Source organism: Podarcis muralis, chromosome 11 (assembly GCF_964188315.1).
Source record: "Podarcis muralis chromosome 11, rPodMur119.hap1.1, whole genome shotgun sequence".
In the NCBI taxonomy this organism is placed as follows: domain Eukaryota; kingdom Metazoa; phylum Chordata; class Lepidosauria; order Squamata; family Lacertidae; genus Podarcis; species Podarcis muralis.
Genome location: NC_135665.1, coordinates 52,870,194 through 52,889,117, shown reverse-complemented (window position 1 = coordinate 52,889,117; position 18,924 = coordinate 52,870,194). Strand labels below are relative to the sequence as shown.

The 18,924-nt window shown below is 42.6% G+C and overlaps 1 protein-coding gene across 4 annotated transcripts in view; it reads left to right on the top strand.

The window, feature by feature from the left end:
- The first annotated feature begins 790 nt into the window (after positions 1-790).
- WDR7 (WD repeat domain 7) overlaps positions 791-18,924 on the top strand; it is a 213,668-nt gene continuing 195,534 nt past the window's right edge. For all 4 annotated transcript variants that reach the window (XM_028747877.2, XM_028747879.2, XM_028747876.2 and 1 more), the window contains exons 1-6: positions 791-969; positions 13,726-13,897; positions 16,015-16,121; positions 17,286-17,364; positions 18,331-18,505; positions 18,609-18,685. In XM_028747877.2, coding sequence (XP_028603710.2) covers positions 13,739-13,897; positions 16,015-16,121; positions 17,286-17,364; positions 18,331-18,505; positions 18,609-18,685 — 597 coding nt within the window. In that variant the 5' untranslated portion in view covers positions 791-969; positions 13,726-13,738. The remainder of the gene's footprint in view (positions 970-13,725; positions 13,898-16,014; positions 16,122-17,285; positions 17,365-18,330; positions 18,506-18,608; positions 18,686-18,924) is intronic.

The window sequence follows — 18,924 nt, the reverse complement described above, 5'->3', positions numbered from 1 at the left end:
CAATCTTTATAGAATTCCTTCAAACCATAACAGGTACAAAATGAAATCTTTAGTCTCAAAGTCTCTGAAGCAAGGTACCAGACTTTATACGATGAAAGATAAGCTGTGAAGCTTTGTGTATTCAGCAAATATGTCCAACACTGAACAGTGATTCCGGATATTGACTACTGTTTCGTAGAATTCTTCGTCAACGTGGTGGGAGGATATAGAATTGCTTCATAAACCCCTCTTATTTCGAATGAATGTATGTAAATGAAAATATCAAACGCTGTGGAACAGTGCTCATGTAATAATGTAGTCACTGCAGCACATTTGGCGCAAGCAGAGACCAATTCTTAGGGGGCTGGACTAGAGGACCCTCAGGGTCCCTTTCCAGCTCTCCAATTCCATGATTGGGGGGTGGGGGTGGGGGAGGTTATTGTTTTTGTTAGTTTTGCAAATGGGGGAAAAAGGCGACAGATACATTTAATAAAAAATGATGATGATAAGGCTGCAACACTTCGCAGGTTTACCTGGGCAGGAGGAAGAGTTAAGCCCCAAACTGAGCGCCTTTTGCAACGAAACTAGCACACCTCCTGCGTGATTTGCACGCATCCCCCCCCCCATGGATTCCTCCTGCTGCCTTAAACCCCACACCCTCTGCACCCACCGCGCGCATCTCCCCGCGCAGCGCCAGGCGAGGGCCGCAGGGAAGCGCGCCGGGGGCCGGGTCGCTGCTCCGTCTCCAGGGCAACGAGGCCTCCCCCTCCCTCCCTTCTGCCGCCAAGCGCCGCCCGGGCCTTTTGCGACACTTGCAGCGGGAGTCGCGGCAGCTGGAGGAGCCCGTCAGCTGATTTCCAGCGCCAGGCGTTGAGGCAGAGAGAGAGGGAGAGAAGGAGGGCGAGGGGCGGCAGGCGAGCCCGGAGGAAGGTGGGGGGCGAGCGGGGAGCCCCTTCTGCCGGCGGAGAGGCGGCCCCCGCCCACACCCAGGTAGGTGCTTCCCTGGGGCGGTGGGCGCAGCAGGACTCTCCCCAGACTCCCCTTGTCCTCCCCCATTGCTGAGTAATTTTGCTTTTTTGCTGCCTTCCTTCGCAGGTCGACCGAAGCGTCCTTCCTTCCTTAGGGTGTTCTCGCCCTCCCTCTTTATTTTTATTTTTTTAGTGCTGCTTTCTATTAGTATTACCTTTGGGTCCTTCCCCCACCCCACTATAAGAAGCTCGCGTTGTGTGTGGGGGTTGGTACTTTTGGTTTTCAGGGCTCAGAGGCAACATCCTCCTATCTTTTCTTAGTTCCCTCTTTTTCAATAAAAAGAAGTAACAGAGGGGCACCCTCTCAACCAGGCGCCCCTTTTTGCCAACCTCGGCTCCCCCCCCAAACCCACAAGGGGATGCTTGGCAGGCAATGCCCCTCTTGTCAAATCCACCCCACCCACCCACCCATTTTGTGCTTCTAGCCCCCTTCCTCTCTAGTGTCGCCTATCCTGCCCCTCGTATATTTTTTCGTTCTTGATTGTTATATATCTAAGTGGGATCGCTTTCATTGCCAGTTGCTCAGCCTGAGGTGCTTCTAGGCTAGGAAGGGAAATGTCATTTTAAGAATAAATAGAAAAGTCACCAAAAGTCACAGTGTAAGGGGCTGATAAGCTTTTATCGGGGGCCCAGCTCCTTCATATTCCCGAAACCACTCAAAAAGTGGTCTAAAGTGTGTCATTCCTGCTTTGGCCATTGATGATGGTTGGATTTGCTGTGGTACAGTTTTTGCCCTCTCCTTCAGCAGGAAGGTGCCACCCATATTCCCTCTGTGCCAAGTGCACTGCTGCCCTTCACTTGACATTGGGGGGCAAGAGTGCCCCTTTCATACCCTCCAGCGCATCTTCAGATCCTTGCTTTTTAGCCATCAGCTGCTTTTTGCTTGCTTCTGTCCCCACCTTGCCTATAATGGCAACTGACACCTGTTGCCCAGTCTCCTTTGAGACTGATTTTGCCAGGCCTCTCCTCAGCCCTGGATTGGAAACTCCTTTATTCTAGCGCCTTAGAATGGCACCCCATTGTTTACTCGTACCATGTGTTGGTGAAAGTGAGGCAGAGCAGGTGACTGTGGAGTACCACATACAAAACAAACACATATTATAGAGTTCAACTGGAGTCACTGTTATGCCTAGAATACTTCCCAGACTTCTGGGAAGATACCTCTTCTTTAATGGCTCCTCACAAAACCCTCCTCTCTAGTGGACTGTGACTTGTGACTTGCATCTCCACAGCAGGATCTTTTGTTTGTAAATGCTACCGTGGCTGTTTGGTGCCCTGTTGCCCTTGTGGTGTGAAATCCCTTCTTCAGAGATGATGGCCACTGAAAATTTGCTTGGCATGGTCTGGCAGGCTTAGTTGGCTGCGTTTTCACTGCAACATGAGCAGTGAGTTACTTCATTCTTACTGGTACAAGAAAAAAGCATCTATTTTCTGTGGGTGATGCAGTTGGGTGGCTGAACTTTCTTGAACTTTCTAGGGCACTGATAGGGTGGCAGACTTTATCAGTCCTTTCCAGCTGTTTCTTTTCCCTGCAAACAATGTGACTCTTACCTCTAGAAAATTGTTGGTTATTTGAAATTTCCCTCACTCCCCAAAGATCAGCTTAAGTGAGTGATAAAGAATAAAGAATTGATACACTTAGAAACTTGTTTTTTGGTAGTTGTCACCTTAAACTTGGCATTCTGGCATTCCCTTTCTCCTTGTTCAAGTGGGTCTGTAGCAGAGTTTCAACCTACATTGTTTCTGAAACCTTTAATCTTATGATTTGAGGCCATCATAATGCATTGTAACTTGTTTCTTTACATATTAGCTGTTGATCTCATTATGAGACAGACAAATGGGGTGTCTGGAAGAGAGGTATGCAAGGAGCTTGTATGAAAAAGGATAAAATATCAGGGTAAATTACTCTGTGTATGGCTTGAGAGAGCACAAACATTAGAAATTCAGCAGTTTTATGTTGAAGGTATGTGAGATGCTGTGAAGATGACAGCTTTGTTATTCAGGTGATATAGGAGGAAATCCCAGGTAGCAGGAAAGTCCTGACAAGAGGAAGGTAGGATGGCTCAGGAGGGGATTTAGCAAAGTTTTACAGAAATTGCAAGAGGGACAGAGAGGCATAATGCATGCTTCTGGCATTTATGAATAGCTGTTTTATCCATGTCTCCTGTTCTATGGCCTTGCTGCTAGGTGTGTGTAGCCACCATCTAATTCGAAACAGGAGGTGCACTTGCACCCCTCAGTAGATTTGTGTAGATCAGTTAGGGATAGTTACCACATCTGTCTGCTGATAAAATAATTAAACTGATGTGTGGGGAGGACCAATCTGCATTGCTATTAGGGTGCTGGGCTGCTTCCACAGTTCTGTGCCTACTTAATTTCCCCCCTGTTTGCTTCTGCTGTCAAATCAGTGGCTTCTTTAGGAGTGGGGAGATTTGTTTGGGTGGCAGGGATGAGGTCTCTGAACTGAGGGTTAGCGCACCCCTAATTTAGCAGCTTCTTATTCTCTCTCTATCGAGCCAGCTGGAATTGGCAAGAAGCAAAATGTGCTGAGAAACTAGCTTGAGTTAATTAACACAAGTGCATTGGAAGAACCTTTTGTTCTATGGCCACTGAATAGTGTGTGATTTAAATTGTTGCTGTGTAACGTCTGAGCATTTTAATCTAAATACAAGTTCATATTTCATACCGCTGAGTTTTGACTTGGTTCAGGTGTTGGTATATAACCTTTCTGCTATCATAACTGTTGCTTAAATATAGTAAATGCATGGTATAAGCATTCAGTTGGTCCATTAGCTAATTTATTTCTTATATTTTCAACTTCTGTGAGATCACTGTCATTAATACAGGCCGACAATATACATCAAAAGTCGCACTAAGCATAGTGGGGCTTACATCTGTGTAAACATGCATAGAATTGCTCTGTAGGTCATTCTTGGAGGAAATGGGATGACAAAGGTGTAATAAACTTCAGATCAATAATATAATCTCTTTGGGGATAGAAGCTTCGGGCAAAGCCTTTATGTCAGTTTCTTATAGAACAATGTGTTGGTGGCACACCCCAGGACAAATACCGTATTTTTCGCCCTATAGGACGCACCTTCCCATAAGGTGCACCTAGTTTTTTTGGGGGGAAATAAAGGGGAAAAATTATTTCCCCCCCAGGGGCTGGGGCGGGGGAGGCCCGAGCTTCCCCCGACCCCAGCCCCCAAACAGGCAGCTCTCTGCAAGCCGTGGGAGCCCAGCGCTGGCTCCCGCTGCTTGCGGAGAGGTCCGCGAAGCCTGGACGCGCTGATCTCAGCGCGCGCAGGCTTCGGCATGCCGGCAACTCTCCGCAAGCAGCGGGAGCGCTCCCGCTGCTTGTGGAGAGGTCCGCGAAGCCTGGAGAGTGAGAGGGGTCGGTGCGCACCGACCCCTCTCGCTCTCCAGGCTTCAGCGAAAGCCTGCATTCGCCCCATAGGACGCACCCAGATTTCCCCTTCATTTTTGGAGGGGAAAAAGTGCGTCCTATAGGGCGAAAAATATGGTAGATGTAGCACAAATATTTTTGCATGCTTTATTGACAAGAAACCCGTGAATAATCAAGGTGTAAGGCAGAGGTAGATAAACATGTCACTGTTTAGATTATGATGGGCTACAACTCGCATTATACCTGACTGCTGATGGTACTGGCTGGGGCTGAAGGGAGCTGAAGGCAGCAGTTTTCCTGCACCCTTCTGTAAGGTTTCCCAAAATGCCAGTTCCAACCCACGAAATTCAAGCAAAGTTGCAGCTCTCTTGACTCCTGAAGTGCTCAGTTGCATCAGTAGAGAGTTTGTGGAGAAGAGGCAGAGGATAGTATGTACAGATGGATAGGAAGGTGAATGTGATGGAGGTGTTGTGAGGGTTCAAGGAACAGAGGAGGTGCTGAATCAGTGCTGCTAATGACATAAGAGCTAGGTGAGCATGATGTATTTCCCAACTGTTAAACCTTGACATTTCATTGTGTATCCCCCCTCCCCCAAAGACATAATGTTGATTCACCTTTACAAGTGAGAGCACATTTCCAAAAAGTTTGGAAAAACTGTTTCAATTGTGTTGGAGATATTGGTAAACAAGAGCATGCACACACATAACGGAGCAAAGTACTGATACAAACTGCATATAAAAAAAATCACCCTGACACACAACCTTTAACTGTGTACATATTTCTGCAAACAGCTATTCTATATACATGTTAACAGAGCCAACATGGTATATGTAGAGGTTAGAGCACAGGAAATCCCACTGAGCTATAAATCCAACTGTGTGTGCTTGTTGTGCAGTTCACAGAGGGGTGGCCTATGACAACCTAGTGATAGATCAGTGGAGTGTTGCAAGTTGTACTTTCAGGAGTCAGTAATTTCCTTTCACTGCCATGTTTCTGTCTTTTGGTGAGCAAAAGCCAGTAAATACTGAAGTAATGCTAGACACGAAGAAACGACTGAGACACTGAGAACTAGTGTGGTAGAATAGCTGGAGTGCTCAGTTTGAATGGGCCTACCCAGATCCAAATCCTGTCTGAGCCATAAAGCTCATTTGATGTCTTCAGCACTTCCTTTCATCCTAGCCTCCGCCACAGAATCTGTAGTGCAAGAGCATGGCATTGCTGAGTATGCTTACTCTAGTGGACTTCCTCTTGAGGAAGTATGTGTTGAATGCAAACTTCAGGGATGGTTATGATGATTAATTTTGCCATGGTGAAAAATATCCCTGTGATTCCTTACAAATACAACTCTTTATGCATTAGGGCCATGAAATACAAATCTCTCTGTGTAACGTGTGCCATGAATATGCGTTATAAGGTAGTATTCTAGATCCGTTGAGGACCTCTTGAAGAAGCAATGTGAGCTTGCTTTAGAACAGAGATAGAACTCAAGATTGTGGGGAAACTTCCCCTTTTCATTCTTTGGTTAATAAAACAAATTATGAATGGTATGGGAGCTGTCTTCATGAGCAGAACTTGTGATTTTAGAAAACATAAATGATTATTTCAAAAATTTATGGATTTGAACTCTGAATTCACAAGTGTGATGAATAATTTGTGTTGTGACAGCTTGAAAGAGTCTCTTTTTTTCGCTTGAAACTATGAAGCATGTTTCCAATAGTGTACCTGAATGAGTGTGTGGAGGGAATAATTTTAACAGTAATGTGCTTTTTATAGTAATCTTAAACCAACACATTGCTTAAAACACTGCAGGATAAAAATTCATCTTGGGGATGAATTTTGCAAATATTTGTGTGTGTGTGCCTGTTTTCTTAACAGCAAGTGGAGGTGCATGCGTGGGGATCCTTGGGTCTTGACTGTTTTCACACACTAACACCCCATCCTGTGGAATTATATCCATTATATTTCATCTGCACATTCAGAATGAATGTCAGGAACCAAAAAGTCGTATTGAAAAATACAACTTTCAAGAAGTCTGGTCCCAAACACGACAACTAGGCATTCCGTTTTGGTGACCGTAACCCTGGTTAAAGGGGGTATTTGGCACCTAGCTTATATATCAGTTTCTAATGCTGCCTGTGAAAAGGAAGAACAGAAGGAGGGAGGGAGGCAAAGACAGCACCAGGGCTTGCTCCAGTTGGACTGCCTCCATCCGCCTGCCCAAGTTCACATTTTATATACCGTATTTTTCTGTGTATAAGATGATGCTTTTTGCTTTAAAAAAAACCAGGCAAAATTTGGGTGCTGTCTGATACACGGATAGTGAATGCAGAGGGGGGACGTGTGATTAATGGCAGCAGCAGGCAGGAGATTGGGTGGGCGATTGGTGGCTGCGGAAAGGCCTGCTGGTGAGTAGCTGTGACTGCAGGAATTGGGCAGGCAATTGGCGGCTGTGGCAAGTGGGCATGTGGGCTGTTGGTGGCGGTGAGCGGGCAGACAATTGGCAGCTGCGGCAAGGTGTGCGATTGGCAGTGGCTGTGGCAAGCGATTGGCAATGGCAGGCAGGTGGGTGAGCGATTGGCAGAAGTGATCTCCCCCCCACCCAAAAGCTAAACAACTTAATTTCTTAATTTCAGGTTTTTTAAAAATAGGGGGTGTCTTATACATGGGGGCGTTTTATAGCACTTGAAAACGGGGTGCCTTGGCAGAAAGGTGGTCTATAAATGCAATAGATTAAAAAATCAGTGCCAGTTATTAACATGGTTCCTTTTGTCTTTTGCCCCACTCCTCCTCTCATCCTTTGTCCTTTTATATGCCTCTGACATCGCTGAATATATAGTATGGGTTGACCATACAGTAATGCTGTATGGAAATCAGAGAGAACAGATTGAACACAATAGACAATATAAAAACCAAAAAGCTGTGCAAAGTGCTGCAGCTATACTTTGCATGTGTGAATTTTTAATAAACCTTTTCAAACGTTTTCACAATAACCTTAAAATCAAATACATTGTTTCGTTAAGTTGACTTCCCTGTTTCACCTCCACAGTGTTTTTACTCAAACATTTTCTACTGCATTATTTCTTTATGTATCACAAAAAGTTTCTCTGTTGCAAATGTTTTGTCATTTTTCTTCTGCTGCTTTTATCTCGAGTCCTGCCTGCGATTTCATTTGACTGTAATTTTTTTTAATAGCCCATGAAAGGCCTCCATTCTTCTATGAAAAGTTAATCATCTCTCAATTTTGCTTTCAGTTTTGCCATTTCTGCATTGCTTTCAAAAGCCGCTCCTCCTTTGTTGGATCCTTCCCTTCTTTCCATTTCTGTGCATGTTTTGAGATTACAATTCCCATCATCCCTGACCACTGGTCCTGCTAGCTAGGGATCATGGGATTTGTAGGCCAAAAACATCTGGAGGGCTGAGGTTGAGGAAGCCTGTTTTAGCTGCTGTTGTCATATGCAAAGTGAGGATTTTCTTTGGAACATCTGTCCCTATTACACCTATAAGGAAAGGAAGATGAAGCAAAGGGAGTTAGAACTGTTTACTACCTCATTTCCTCCTAAGTAAGCTTTAGTTTTGTTGACAAAGGAGTCAACTGGTTTCATTTTCTAAACCAGGGTATCCACTTAGTTTTGGGAACTGCATCAGTCCCCACCACTTCCATATATTCAGTGAGAAGTTCATGTGAACAGGGGGAAATGTACCCGTATTTTTTGCTCTATAAGACGCACCAGACCATAAGACGCACCTAGTTTTTGGAAGAAGAAAACAAGAAAAAAAATATTCTGAATCTTAGAACAGGATCAATCCCTCTTGCTGTTCTGGCTTCTGTGATAGCTGCACAGCCTGCATTCACTCCATAAGACGCACACACATTTCCCCTTACTTTTTAGGAGGGAAAAAGTGAGTCTTATAGAGCAAAAAATACGGTAATTTAACTTGCATCCAAGGTTTCCACTGTGTGCCTTTCTAATGAAAACAAAGGGAGGTATTTTAATGTTTATTATAAGTTGTATAACTTGCAAAGATCTAAGTTCTTGCATGTTTATAAAGTATTAAATCCTTCACAATTTAGTTTTTCCATTGTTTTAAAAAGATTAAGTTTGCAACTATTGGAAGCCTGAGATACTGCAGGCAGATGAGCCTGCTAGAAGGAAGGCATATGAATGCACAAATGAGTTAATGTTTGTGTTTATTGGCACATTATCAGAGTTCTTTCCCTCAGCTGTGTTGAGGGATTACCCTTATAAGTAGTGGCATAGCTAATTTTCCAGGTCAGTTCAATCTTTGGCCCTCCTGCGGATAATGATAGCCTGATTACTGATCGTTGATGTGGATTGGTCTCCATGGCAACTAGGTCTGAAACTGCCTCCTTAATTTCCTAAAAGCCCTCAAACAACCAGGCTCAGAATTGTGATTTGGATTTTTATTTGCAGCACTTTGTCAAAACCAAATAATGTTCAAATCCATTAAATACAAGTGCATTGAGTATTATTGCTGTGTGGGGCATTCATGCCTTCCGTTTGGTCCTTGTTTTCTCAGCTCCCCCAGCAGAAGTTCCTAACAAATACAGCAAAAAAAATATTTTTTGTCAACATGCATTTCTTCCCAGATAATCTTCTGGTACTTAAAAATTACCAGAGGACTCAGCCATTTCCCTCCTAACCTTTTTTGAATATAAAGGGCACAGTGGAGACAACAATAATCTTCAATAGCGATATAAATGAAGCTGAACGTTTTTGATTCCTTCTCTTAAGTTGAACCTAGTTGTACACACTTTCGTTTAGAGTGATTATGGCTGTGTTATTTTGTGTCTGTGGAAATTTACAGAGATAACTATAAATAAAAACAATGAAAAGACTAATATGCTGCTGAAAAAAGCTTGGAAGGCTTAAAGCTTTTTACAGACTCAGTGGGAGTTGGATTGAGTTTTCTTTCAGCAGAACAGAGTGTTGGGACCTTCTGAAGGTCTGAGAAAGTGATTTCTTAATGATATATTTTCAGGTTCTCCAGGCCGAGGGTTGGGGATCAGCGCCAGTCCTGCAGAAAATATATGCTTCAGAGTATAATTATTCATAGCCCGAAAGCTTCAGGACTGTTTGTTAGCAGATTAATATGTTTGTGACTGTACTTTTCCATCATTGATGTGAAAATATTGATTTTTTTTCACTGAGATATATTTGGTATTCTAAATGTACTGTTAAAGAAGCTTGCACTGTTCCAACCGACCAGCCCTATCCTCTGTCAAAATGAGCCTGCACTTCTTGAAAATGAAGATAGCACTAAAAGCGTTCAGATCCCGCACTAAAAAAACAAAAGGAAACAGGTAGTTGTAGAAACAACATTCCTTCTTTGACTAGATTTAATATTTCCTTTCTGAAAGCTTGGTGTTGGTTGGTTTTTATGTAGATGTTTATAGCAGCTTATTGGTCCTGTTCATTATGGTATTCCATAATTTTGGGGAATTTTGTGCAATTCTATGCCGAAATGTGTTTGATAACTTCCATGTATCCTGAATTCTACATGGACAGATATAATGAAGTTTGCAATGCTGTATGAATGAAGGAAGAGTGATATTAAATTCATTACCTTAAATGTGTTTTTGGGAAAGTCGCAGAAGGGCAGTATTTTAATTTTTTTGAAAGCTGAATATTATTGATGTTTGCCTCTTGTTTTAAAGACGTAATCTGTTTTTGATGAATATTTATTGTAATTTTATTAGGCAGAAATAAATAAATAAATTGAGGAGATGTGTGCCTTTTTCAGTTGTGTACTTCCTCAGTGCTGCAGTAGTGCATAGATATCTTGAGCACCTAAAATAGGGTGCTATGAAATTAGAAATAAGTTCCGTTCTGTGCAGTTCTAGTACATTAAGCGTATGGTGTTTTATTCTGTACAAATAATACCTGCAGATCATCATTCTGGGACCATTGCCCACTTACGGTATAATACTCTACATATCTCCTCAGAATTGAGTCCTATGTAAGTGAATATACTGTATAATTGCAGCCTTGAAGCTGATTCTTGTTTTGTGTGTTTTGCCCTGCTCTCTGTCCAGATTGTGTGGTTCTTCGTATGTGATTGGTTTAAACACGTTTTATGCCAAAGGGAAGATGTGTAGTTTAGATAACAGAGGCTGATGTAAACAGAAACTGTACAGAGGACTGAAATAAATTGGCAAGCTTTGAATAAGCTATATTCAAAATTTATTGACTTTAAACACTATCAGAGCAGTTGCAGCACAGCACATGAAAGACACACAAAACTTTTTGTATTGGAGAAGGAAGAAAACATGGCCATTTTGAAACAGAAAATAATTTTGGTAGTCCATCTAGTCCACCAACTTAAGTAACAAAAATTCCCTTCAGCATGCTGTTGGATATTTGTCTTCCGGCTCAAGACATTTGCAGGTCTTGTCTGAATTACTTCACTGAGAGGCTGAGGTATTGCGGTGTGCTTTGGTGCGATTAACAAACCCTGTTCTGGCAAATTTTAGTCCAGCTGCCACTAACACTAACAAATAAATGGCTTCAGGTGACCAGAAATTTTGGAAGGTGGTTTAGCATGATAAATTTTGGGAGTCTGATTTGTATGTTGGGTCAGGGCGTGTGAGGGTTAGGAAAAGGACCTAGATTGTCAAAGGGCAGGGCCGGCCCTCCAGTGAGGCAAGTTGAGGCAGCTGCCTTGGGGGACAGAAACCCCAGAGGCAGCACCTGCTGCATCACCCAAGTAAGTGAGGTTTTGGCGGGTGATGGGTGGTGGGGCAGCACCTTCCCGTTTCTCCTCAGGTGGCGAAATGGGATGGGCCGCCCCTGTCACGACTCAGAAGGCAAAGCCTCTTCTGAAAAGATAGTCTGGCCAAATCTGTCTGAGGACTGAGGTGAAAGTGAAGGCTGGGGAGCCAAACTGAAGCCTGTTCCACAAAGGCAGTGGGACAGGTGGAGACTGGGAACTGGGGGAGGCTTTCAGGGCCAGAGAAATTTGCACAGGCAAATTATAGTTGGGGAGGGGAAATTGATGGAAAGGTAGGATGGAAACCAGTGCTGGATTTATGTAGAAGCTAAACAAGCTATAGCTTAGGGCCCCACTCTCTTGCGGCCTCCCCAAAAAATTAAAGAAAAAACAACTGGGCGTACATTTCCAAAATATAAGATAAAAAACAAACAAAATAAAACCTACATGCAGCAACAGTGTTTTGTGTTGTGTAGGCTCCTATGATGTAAGTCATGAGTCCTGCCTGCTCCCTAAAATACCACTGGTTAGCTCATTTCTATATACAGTCATACCTCGGGTTACAGATGCTTCAGGTTGCATTTTTTCGGGTTACGGTCCCGCTGAAACCCGGAAGTACCGGAACGGGTTACTTCCGGGTTTTGGGGGTGTGCATGTGCAGAAGCACTAAATTGTGCTTTGTGCATGCGCTGAAGCGCCAAATTGCAACTCCCATGTGTGCAGATGTGTCTCTGCGGGTTGCGAACGCTGCGGGTTGCGAACGTGCATCCCACACAGATCACGTTCGCAACCCAAGCGTCCACTGTATAGGGTGCCTGCATTCTCCATGGACTGGTTGCATGGCAACATGCACAAATGGCTTTAGATACCTATTAGGTCCCCGAATTACCATATAGCATACATTCGACACAAAAAACAGTGACAATTTGTTGTTGACAAAGGACAGCTAGACATATAAAGGGCCCCATTACCTTCAGTAGCGTAGCGCCTCATCAAACCTAAATCCGGCCCTGGTAGGAACCAGTTGCAGTTTGAGCACGGCCAAGAGCCAGCAAATGTTCTTGGGCACCAGGAAGCTTGTGGCTTTTGATAGGGAGAAGGATGGCTACATATTTGTCTGTGGCAGATGATCCTGGTGGCATGGTCAGTTATGACAGACAGGGTCATATCTGATAGTGCAGCCTGCCCAAAGCAATAGGTACGACGCTGTGATATAAGTCAAATTTGTATTGACTTGTACAATGTGTGTTGATCTGCTTGGATGTCCTGTGCCCTTATATAATAATTGTTGGCTGCATTAAGAATTACTCTGTGTAATGATTTAGAGTAAGAGGGACCATTGTGGTGTTAATCTTAAATAATGAAATAATCTTAAAATCGGGAGGGTGGAAGCTGCTTCATCTTTCCTTGGAAAGGTCACATTTTGCTGTGTAATTTTCCTATGGCAGCACAAATTAAGTTTTTTTTTAAAGGTTTTTTTTTTATGGCATACCAAATTAGCTGTTTACCACTGAAGTGATGATGCATTGAAGGGTGAAATAATAGCCAGCTGTTGTCTCTCTTCCTGAAGCACAGGCTCTGTGTGTACTGCAAAAAACCCAGAGAAAATCACAAAAAGGGAGGCCCATAATTGCCCCACAAACTTAAAGTACAAATGCCAATATTGCAAGACATCACTTACCTCCTACTTCCTATGACTATTTTTTTACTTAATGGTAAGAAAACCATTTTTAAAATAGTGTACAGACTTTTATCAAATAGAATCCAAATATTTGTTTTTTAAAAAGCTTCAGAAAGCATTCAGTTGTAACAGATGTAACAAAAAACCAGTCTATGTGTATAAGTTCATTTTTTGTAATTGTTTTTGTTTCATATCCTGAAGATTTATTTTTAATTTTTACCTCTATATCTGCCTGCGTCTGTCTTTGATTTTAGAAAGCAAACTCTGCCATGGATGCATGACTTCCTCTGTACAAATGCAGTGTGTACGGTTGTATTGGTCTGTATCTATGGCTCAGTCACAGTCTTAGTGTGTTGTGCAAATGAGGCCTCTGTGTATGCTAAGTATCGTTTGGAGAAAGAAACTGAACATCATCTTACTTGTCTCGAGAACTTCTGAAATATTTATTTCCCAATGATGATTTCTCTTGGGCCACAGCTGATAATAGACAACAGGCACTTTCTTTCCCCTAAATGACTGGTGGAGAAGCAAGGCAGCAGTACATTAACACACGAGTTTCTTTAATTAAATATTGAAGAACCCTTCATTACAAACTCAATGTTGAGTATTCCACTGCCCCTCTCCGGGTAACCTTAACTCATTTGGAATTTTGCTGGGTGAATAAAAAAGTTAAAGAGCTTTCAAACAGGTTTTTTTGTGTGTGTATTTTTGGTGGCACATGCAATGGTATTGAACTGAGATGCGTTTCTGTAGAACGCTCTTTGATGTTTAGATGCATCACATATCTTAACTCAATACTAATAAAATTAGTTGAGTTATTCTTTACTTTTGGAATCGAAATAAGAAGCCACTTTGGCATGTATATCAATTAATCATCATCATTATGCATATTGCATTTACAGGTGTGATACCATAATGGCGGGCAACAGTTTGGTCCTTCCAATTGTGCTATGGGGACGCAAAGCTCCCACTCACTGTGTATCGGCCATCCTACTAATGGATGATGTGTCAATGATTGTAACGGGATGTCATGATGGACAGATATGTCTCTGGGACCTCTCTTCAGATCTGGAGGTAAGTTAACTGGGCACTATACGATGTCTTTCACAATGCCTAGGTTTGTTTAAATGTAATTAATGCCCTGTTTTGCAGAAACACAATTTAAACACATTTCTGAACATTTATAATCAGATTTGAGTGTGTGTCTGGTAACCTACAGATAAGGCATAGTTACGGTATGCATGCTTCTTCCAAAGCAAAATCTTGCTGCTTGAGCTGATGCATAACAATCAATATGTATTATTGATATTCATAGGGTTGCTTTTGTAGGAGAGAGTGTTGATTTTTTTTTTTATCATTAGCATGGAAAATCAATGAATTCTGCTGGAAAGCGGCTCTGTTGGGTTCTCCCTTCCCCCTGACCTTTTGGAGGTCAACCTGCTGGATCAATTTAACATGAATAACTAATACAGATGCTGAACCTGGGAATGCATTGTCTCTTGTAAACAATTCTGTTTGTAAAACTGCACTCCTTGTCTGCTTGTGTTTTTTGGGTTTGTGGTATAGTTAGGTGGTGGTGGTATTTGCAGTAAGCCTTTAAAGATCGTGCAGGCTTGAATGCCAAATAAATAAACTAGAAGCTGAAGTTCACCTCTTCTGTATGCCATGACATGTTCTTTGTTCCCTTTATGAGGGTGAGCTTTCAAAGCTAATTGCATGTCTATTGCACATACATAGAAAACGACAAGAAGCAATGGAACTTTCAGTTGTTTGAATGATTATTGGTAGCTTAAACAAGCGATCTGCTCTGTGAAGTTCCAGTAACTTTTAAAATAAAACGTTTTTCTACCAATCATAGCCTTATGACATTAGATTAGAAAGGCGCATAGCAGCTGATTTGGCCAAGGTAACACCGCTTGCAGCACCTGGATGCCATTTAAAGCAAGAGACACTCATTTTTAAGTGATCTGTTTTAAAGCAGATGTGTTTATGCTGGAATATTTTGTGGTTCTCTGCCAGTGAAAGGTGTGTACTCCTGACCTGAAATACCTTACACATGTGAAGCAAAGCTGTGGAATGCAACAGCAAAAACTTTCCTATACAAATTGGATGAAAGGCATCAGCTTGCATAAATTGCAAACTGGTTCTGTATGCAAATAAAACTCTTAAATGTGGACTGGTCTTGCTGAGAAAGCAAGGCATTGGCCACAGAGTGTGAGAGCAATCGTTTGGTATTATGAATAGCAGGCACTTATAGGAATAACTATCTGACGTTTAGAAGACATCTGAAGTCAGCCCTGTTTAGGGAAGTTTTTAATGACTGATGTTTTAATGTATTTTTAATCCTTTGTTGGAAGCCACCCAGAGTGGCTGGGGAGACCCAGCCAGATGGGTGGGGTATAAATAAATTATTATTATTATTAATAATAATAATAATAAATCCAGGAACAGAAATTCTTAGATTTAACTACTGAAAGCCTCCTTGTTTTCATCTAAAAGAATGGCTTCCATTTCATTGAATGTGTCATTAAGACTCAACAGCTTAAGCATAACAGAATTTAAGAGGCTGCCTCTTTCTGTGTCTCATTACAAAATCTGAGAACCACCAAGAGCACCAACAAAGAAGTAGTCTTAATGGCTGCCCTCATGTTGTAGAACATCTATTGCCAGCTTGCTAAAGTCAAAGCCTGAGCAACTTTCAGAAGTCTTGCAGGACCTTCTGCTTTGGCAATCAGAACCCAGAGTTAAGGGTGGGGAAGCAGTAGTGCATCTAGGTCATTTGAGACTCCCGCAGGGCTCCCGACGCTGCGGATGTCTGCCCGGCGCGAGGGGCGCTGTGCTTCAGAGCGATTCTCGCGCCGGGCGGCAGGCTGCTATCCGCAGCGTGGGGAGCCCTGCGGGAACTCCCGCGGGCTCCCCAGGCTTGCTGATAGCTTCCTGAAGCCTGGAGAGCGAGAGGGGTCGGTGCGCACCGACCCCTCTCACTCTCCAAGCTTCAGCGAAAGCCTGTATTCGCCCCATAGGACGCACACAGATTTCCCCTTCATTTTTGGAGGGGAAAAAGTGTGTCCTATAGGGCGAAAAATATGGTACTTTCTCCATACCTATGGTAACTTTTGATACAATGATCAAGCTCGGCAATTCAGATGCTTTCTCGTTAATTCTGAATACCTTTGTTTCTCTGATCACAGATAAATCCTAGAGCCCTGCTGTTTGGTCACACAGCTTCAGTTACTTGTTTGTCCAAGGCCAGTGCTTCATCTGAGAAGCAGTATATAGTGAGTGCATCAGAAAGTGGGTAAGTATAGCTCCTTCCCACCCATGTGATTGATTTCTCAATTTTTCATTCTCTTAAAATATTGACTGCTGTGTGGCATCATAGCCTACTTTCAACCCATGGTGCAAAGGGTCATGAGCATTCATTGAACCTTTGCCCTTCCTCCTCCTTTCATCAGAAGGAGATGTCAAGAGATCAACCAAGAGATTCAAGGTTGTGGCCAACTGAGCCCTTTGTGCATGCAGAACAACTTCCCAAAGCACATCAGAGCTTCCTCTGGTTTGCTTCCTTCCCTTCCCACTCACAGCACCCCTAAAATCTACTCCAGAGATTTTGGGGAACCCCAGAGCAGATTTGAGGGTGCGCTAAGAGGAGAGGGAGGGTTGTTGGGTCCTTCTATCTCAAGAGACGAAAGAGCACACCTCTGGGAGTGAAGTCAAACTGCCTGAGCAGTGTGTATGGAGGTCCTGGCCTGCCCAGACAACAAGACCCCTCTCTCAGCCTTGATGATACGGTCCAAAGGAAAGCAGAACAATACATTTGACACCAGCTTGGCTGCAGTAGTTGCCGGAAGGAGGCATGCAAGACACCATCCATCCATCCATCCGTCATAGAGACTCCACTCCAGATTTGTGTAGGGTTTACTCCTGACCCTTTTCTTTTCCCAAAGATATCCTGTAAGGCAGTGGATGTTTAAGATGAGAGTTTTCCTTCTCCTATATGAGCTCTGTTCCCACTGTTGGACCCACTATTGGTCCCTTCCACTCAATCTGCCAGACATGCCGGGAAAATCCTCAACTTACTGAGTGTTTGAGAGCCATCAGATACTCTCACTTGGTTTAGCTGGCCAGCCCAAGGTGTGGCTGCTGTTACCTGCTGACAGCTTCTAGGAGCCACAGCCGAGAGCTGAATGCAGGTGGGGACCAAACGTGGACAAACTGCCCCAAAAGGACCACGGTGTGCTCCCACCAGAGGTACAACCCCTCCTCTAACATGCCATTGCATTCTGTGCAGACCTGCAGGTATAGGACAGAATGTAAATTCAAATAATAATAATAATAATAATAATAATAATAATAATAATAATAATAATTAATATATATTAATTAAATTAGTCGGATACAGTCATTGGTTCATGTGAATGCAGGAGGATGATTGGTTAATTGTCCTTTCTGTGTTGTTTAGGGAGATGTGCCTCTGGGATGTGAATGATGGAAGATGCATTGAATTTACTAAATTAGCCTGCACACATACTGGTATACAGGTAAATGATTTATAAATAAAAGCCATAACTGGTTTTGTGTGATACTGCATATATAGGCTTCCCTATAATGGCTTTTTAAGCTAACAAAGTTTACAGGAACTCAGTTGCCAGTTTTCATACAAGTACGACAGATCAGAGGGTTGAGTTTTTTTGCATTGCGAAACATGTGCACTGTTAATGATGTGTTAGAAAAACTGGCAAAAATATAAGTTGACTACACTTACATTCTGTGTGGGGTAACTGGAACCAGTTTTTCTGCCTTTCAGTACCAGCTGGAGTGTAGAAATGATAATTGGCAAGATGTTTCTGTGGTCTGTTATTAGTTTAGTAAATTCCATTATTAGTTGATGTGTGATATTTTGCAACAAGAATGAATGGTAATACGGGAACTACAAAGCTAAATAAATGCCCAGTTCCTGTAATCTAGTGCAACATATAAGCACAGGTTGTTGCTGTGAAGTGCACGGCACCAAGATTATACTGCTGACCTTTGAAAAACTTGTTCAGCGTTGATTTCTGGTATTCTTTTAATTACATGTAATGTAATGTTAGCACACAACGTCGTTTCAGAGTTGAAGTTGTTGTGAAAGTGGCAGTACCTGCAGCCGTGCACAAGCTTAATGGTCATCAGGGAGGTGAATGCTAATAATAATAATAATAATAGCAGTTTTGCTAGGAATTGCTAGGAATTTCCCAAGCACAAGGCACCCACTGGCTTTGTTAAGAACAAAGCTCGCACTAGCAGAACAACTGTTGTTTGATTGGGCTACTGCAGTTGGTTACCACTCATAGTTTTTATTATGGGATGCTTTTTAAAAAATAAATAAAAATCCGTTCTTATACAAAAATAGATTGCACCTATGGTCTGAAAGCAGATTCTGCATTGTGGATCAAGCACACACATCCAGAGTACTAATTTATAAAGTTTCTGATATCTTTCTTTCCCCCCAATTTTTAAATATTCAGTTCTATCAGTTCACAATTGGAACCCAGCGCGAAGGGAGACTGTTGTGTCACGGCCACTACCCAGAAATTCTTGTCGTGGATGCTACCAGCCTCGAAGTTCTTTATTCCTTGGTGTCAAAGATTTCTCCTGACTGGATCAGCTCCATGAGTGTTATTCGATCTCACAGAACACAAGGTTAGCCCGTGGTTGATTCTTACTTTTCAGGAACTTTCTCTGCAACCATTAAGAAACAATGTTTGGTGTACAGGTCTTGATGGTCTGTCTTCATTTTCCATAGAGGATACTGTTGTGGCTGTTTCGGTGACTGGCATTCTGAAAGTGTGGATCGTAACTTCTGAAGTGAATCACATGCAGGTAAAGAGAAACAGACCCAGATTCATACCGATAGTCTTTCTTCTTCCAGAATTGGCTTTATTAGTCAGTCTGGCTTTATCGCCAAAAACGATCAACAGTAACTTTTGCTGTGCTCCCATTACAAATATAGACTTATTTTCATAAATGCTTCTATTTTTGCTCTGGACAGATGGTGTTTAAAATCTGCTTGCTTAAGGGCTTTTTCTTATGACATGTTTACTATGCTTTGACTTAGTCTG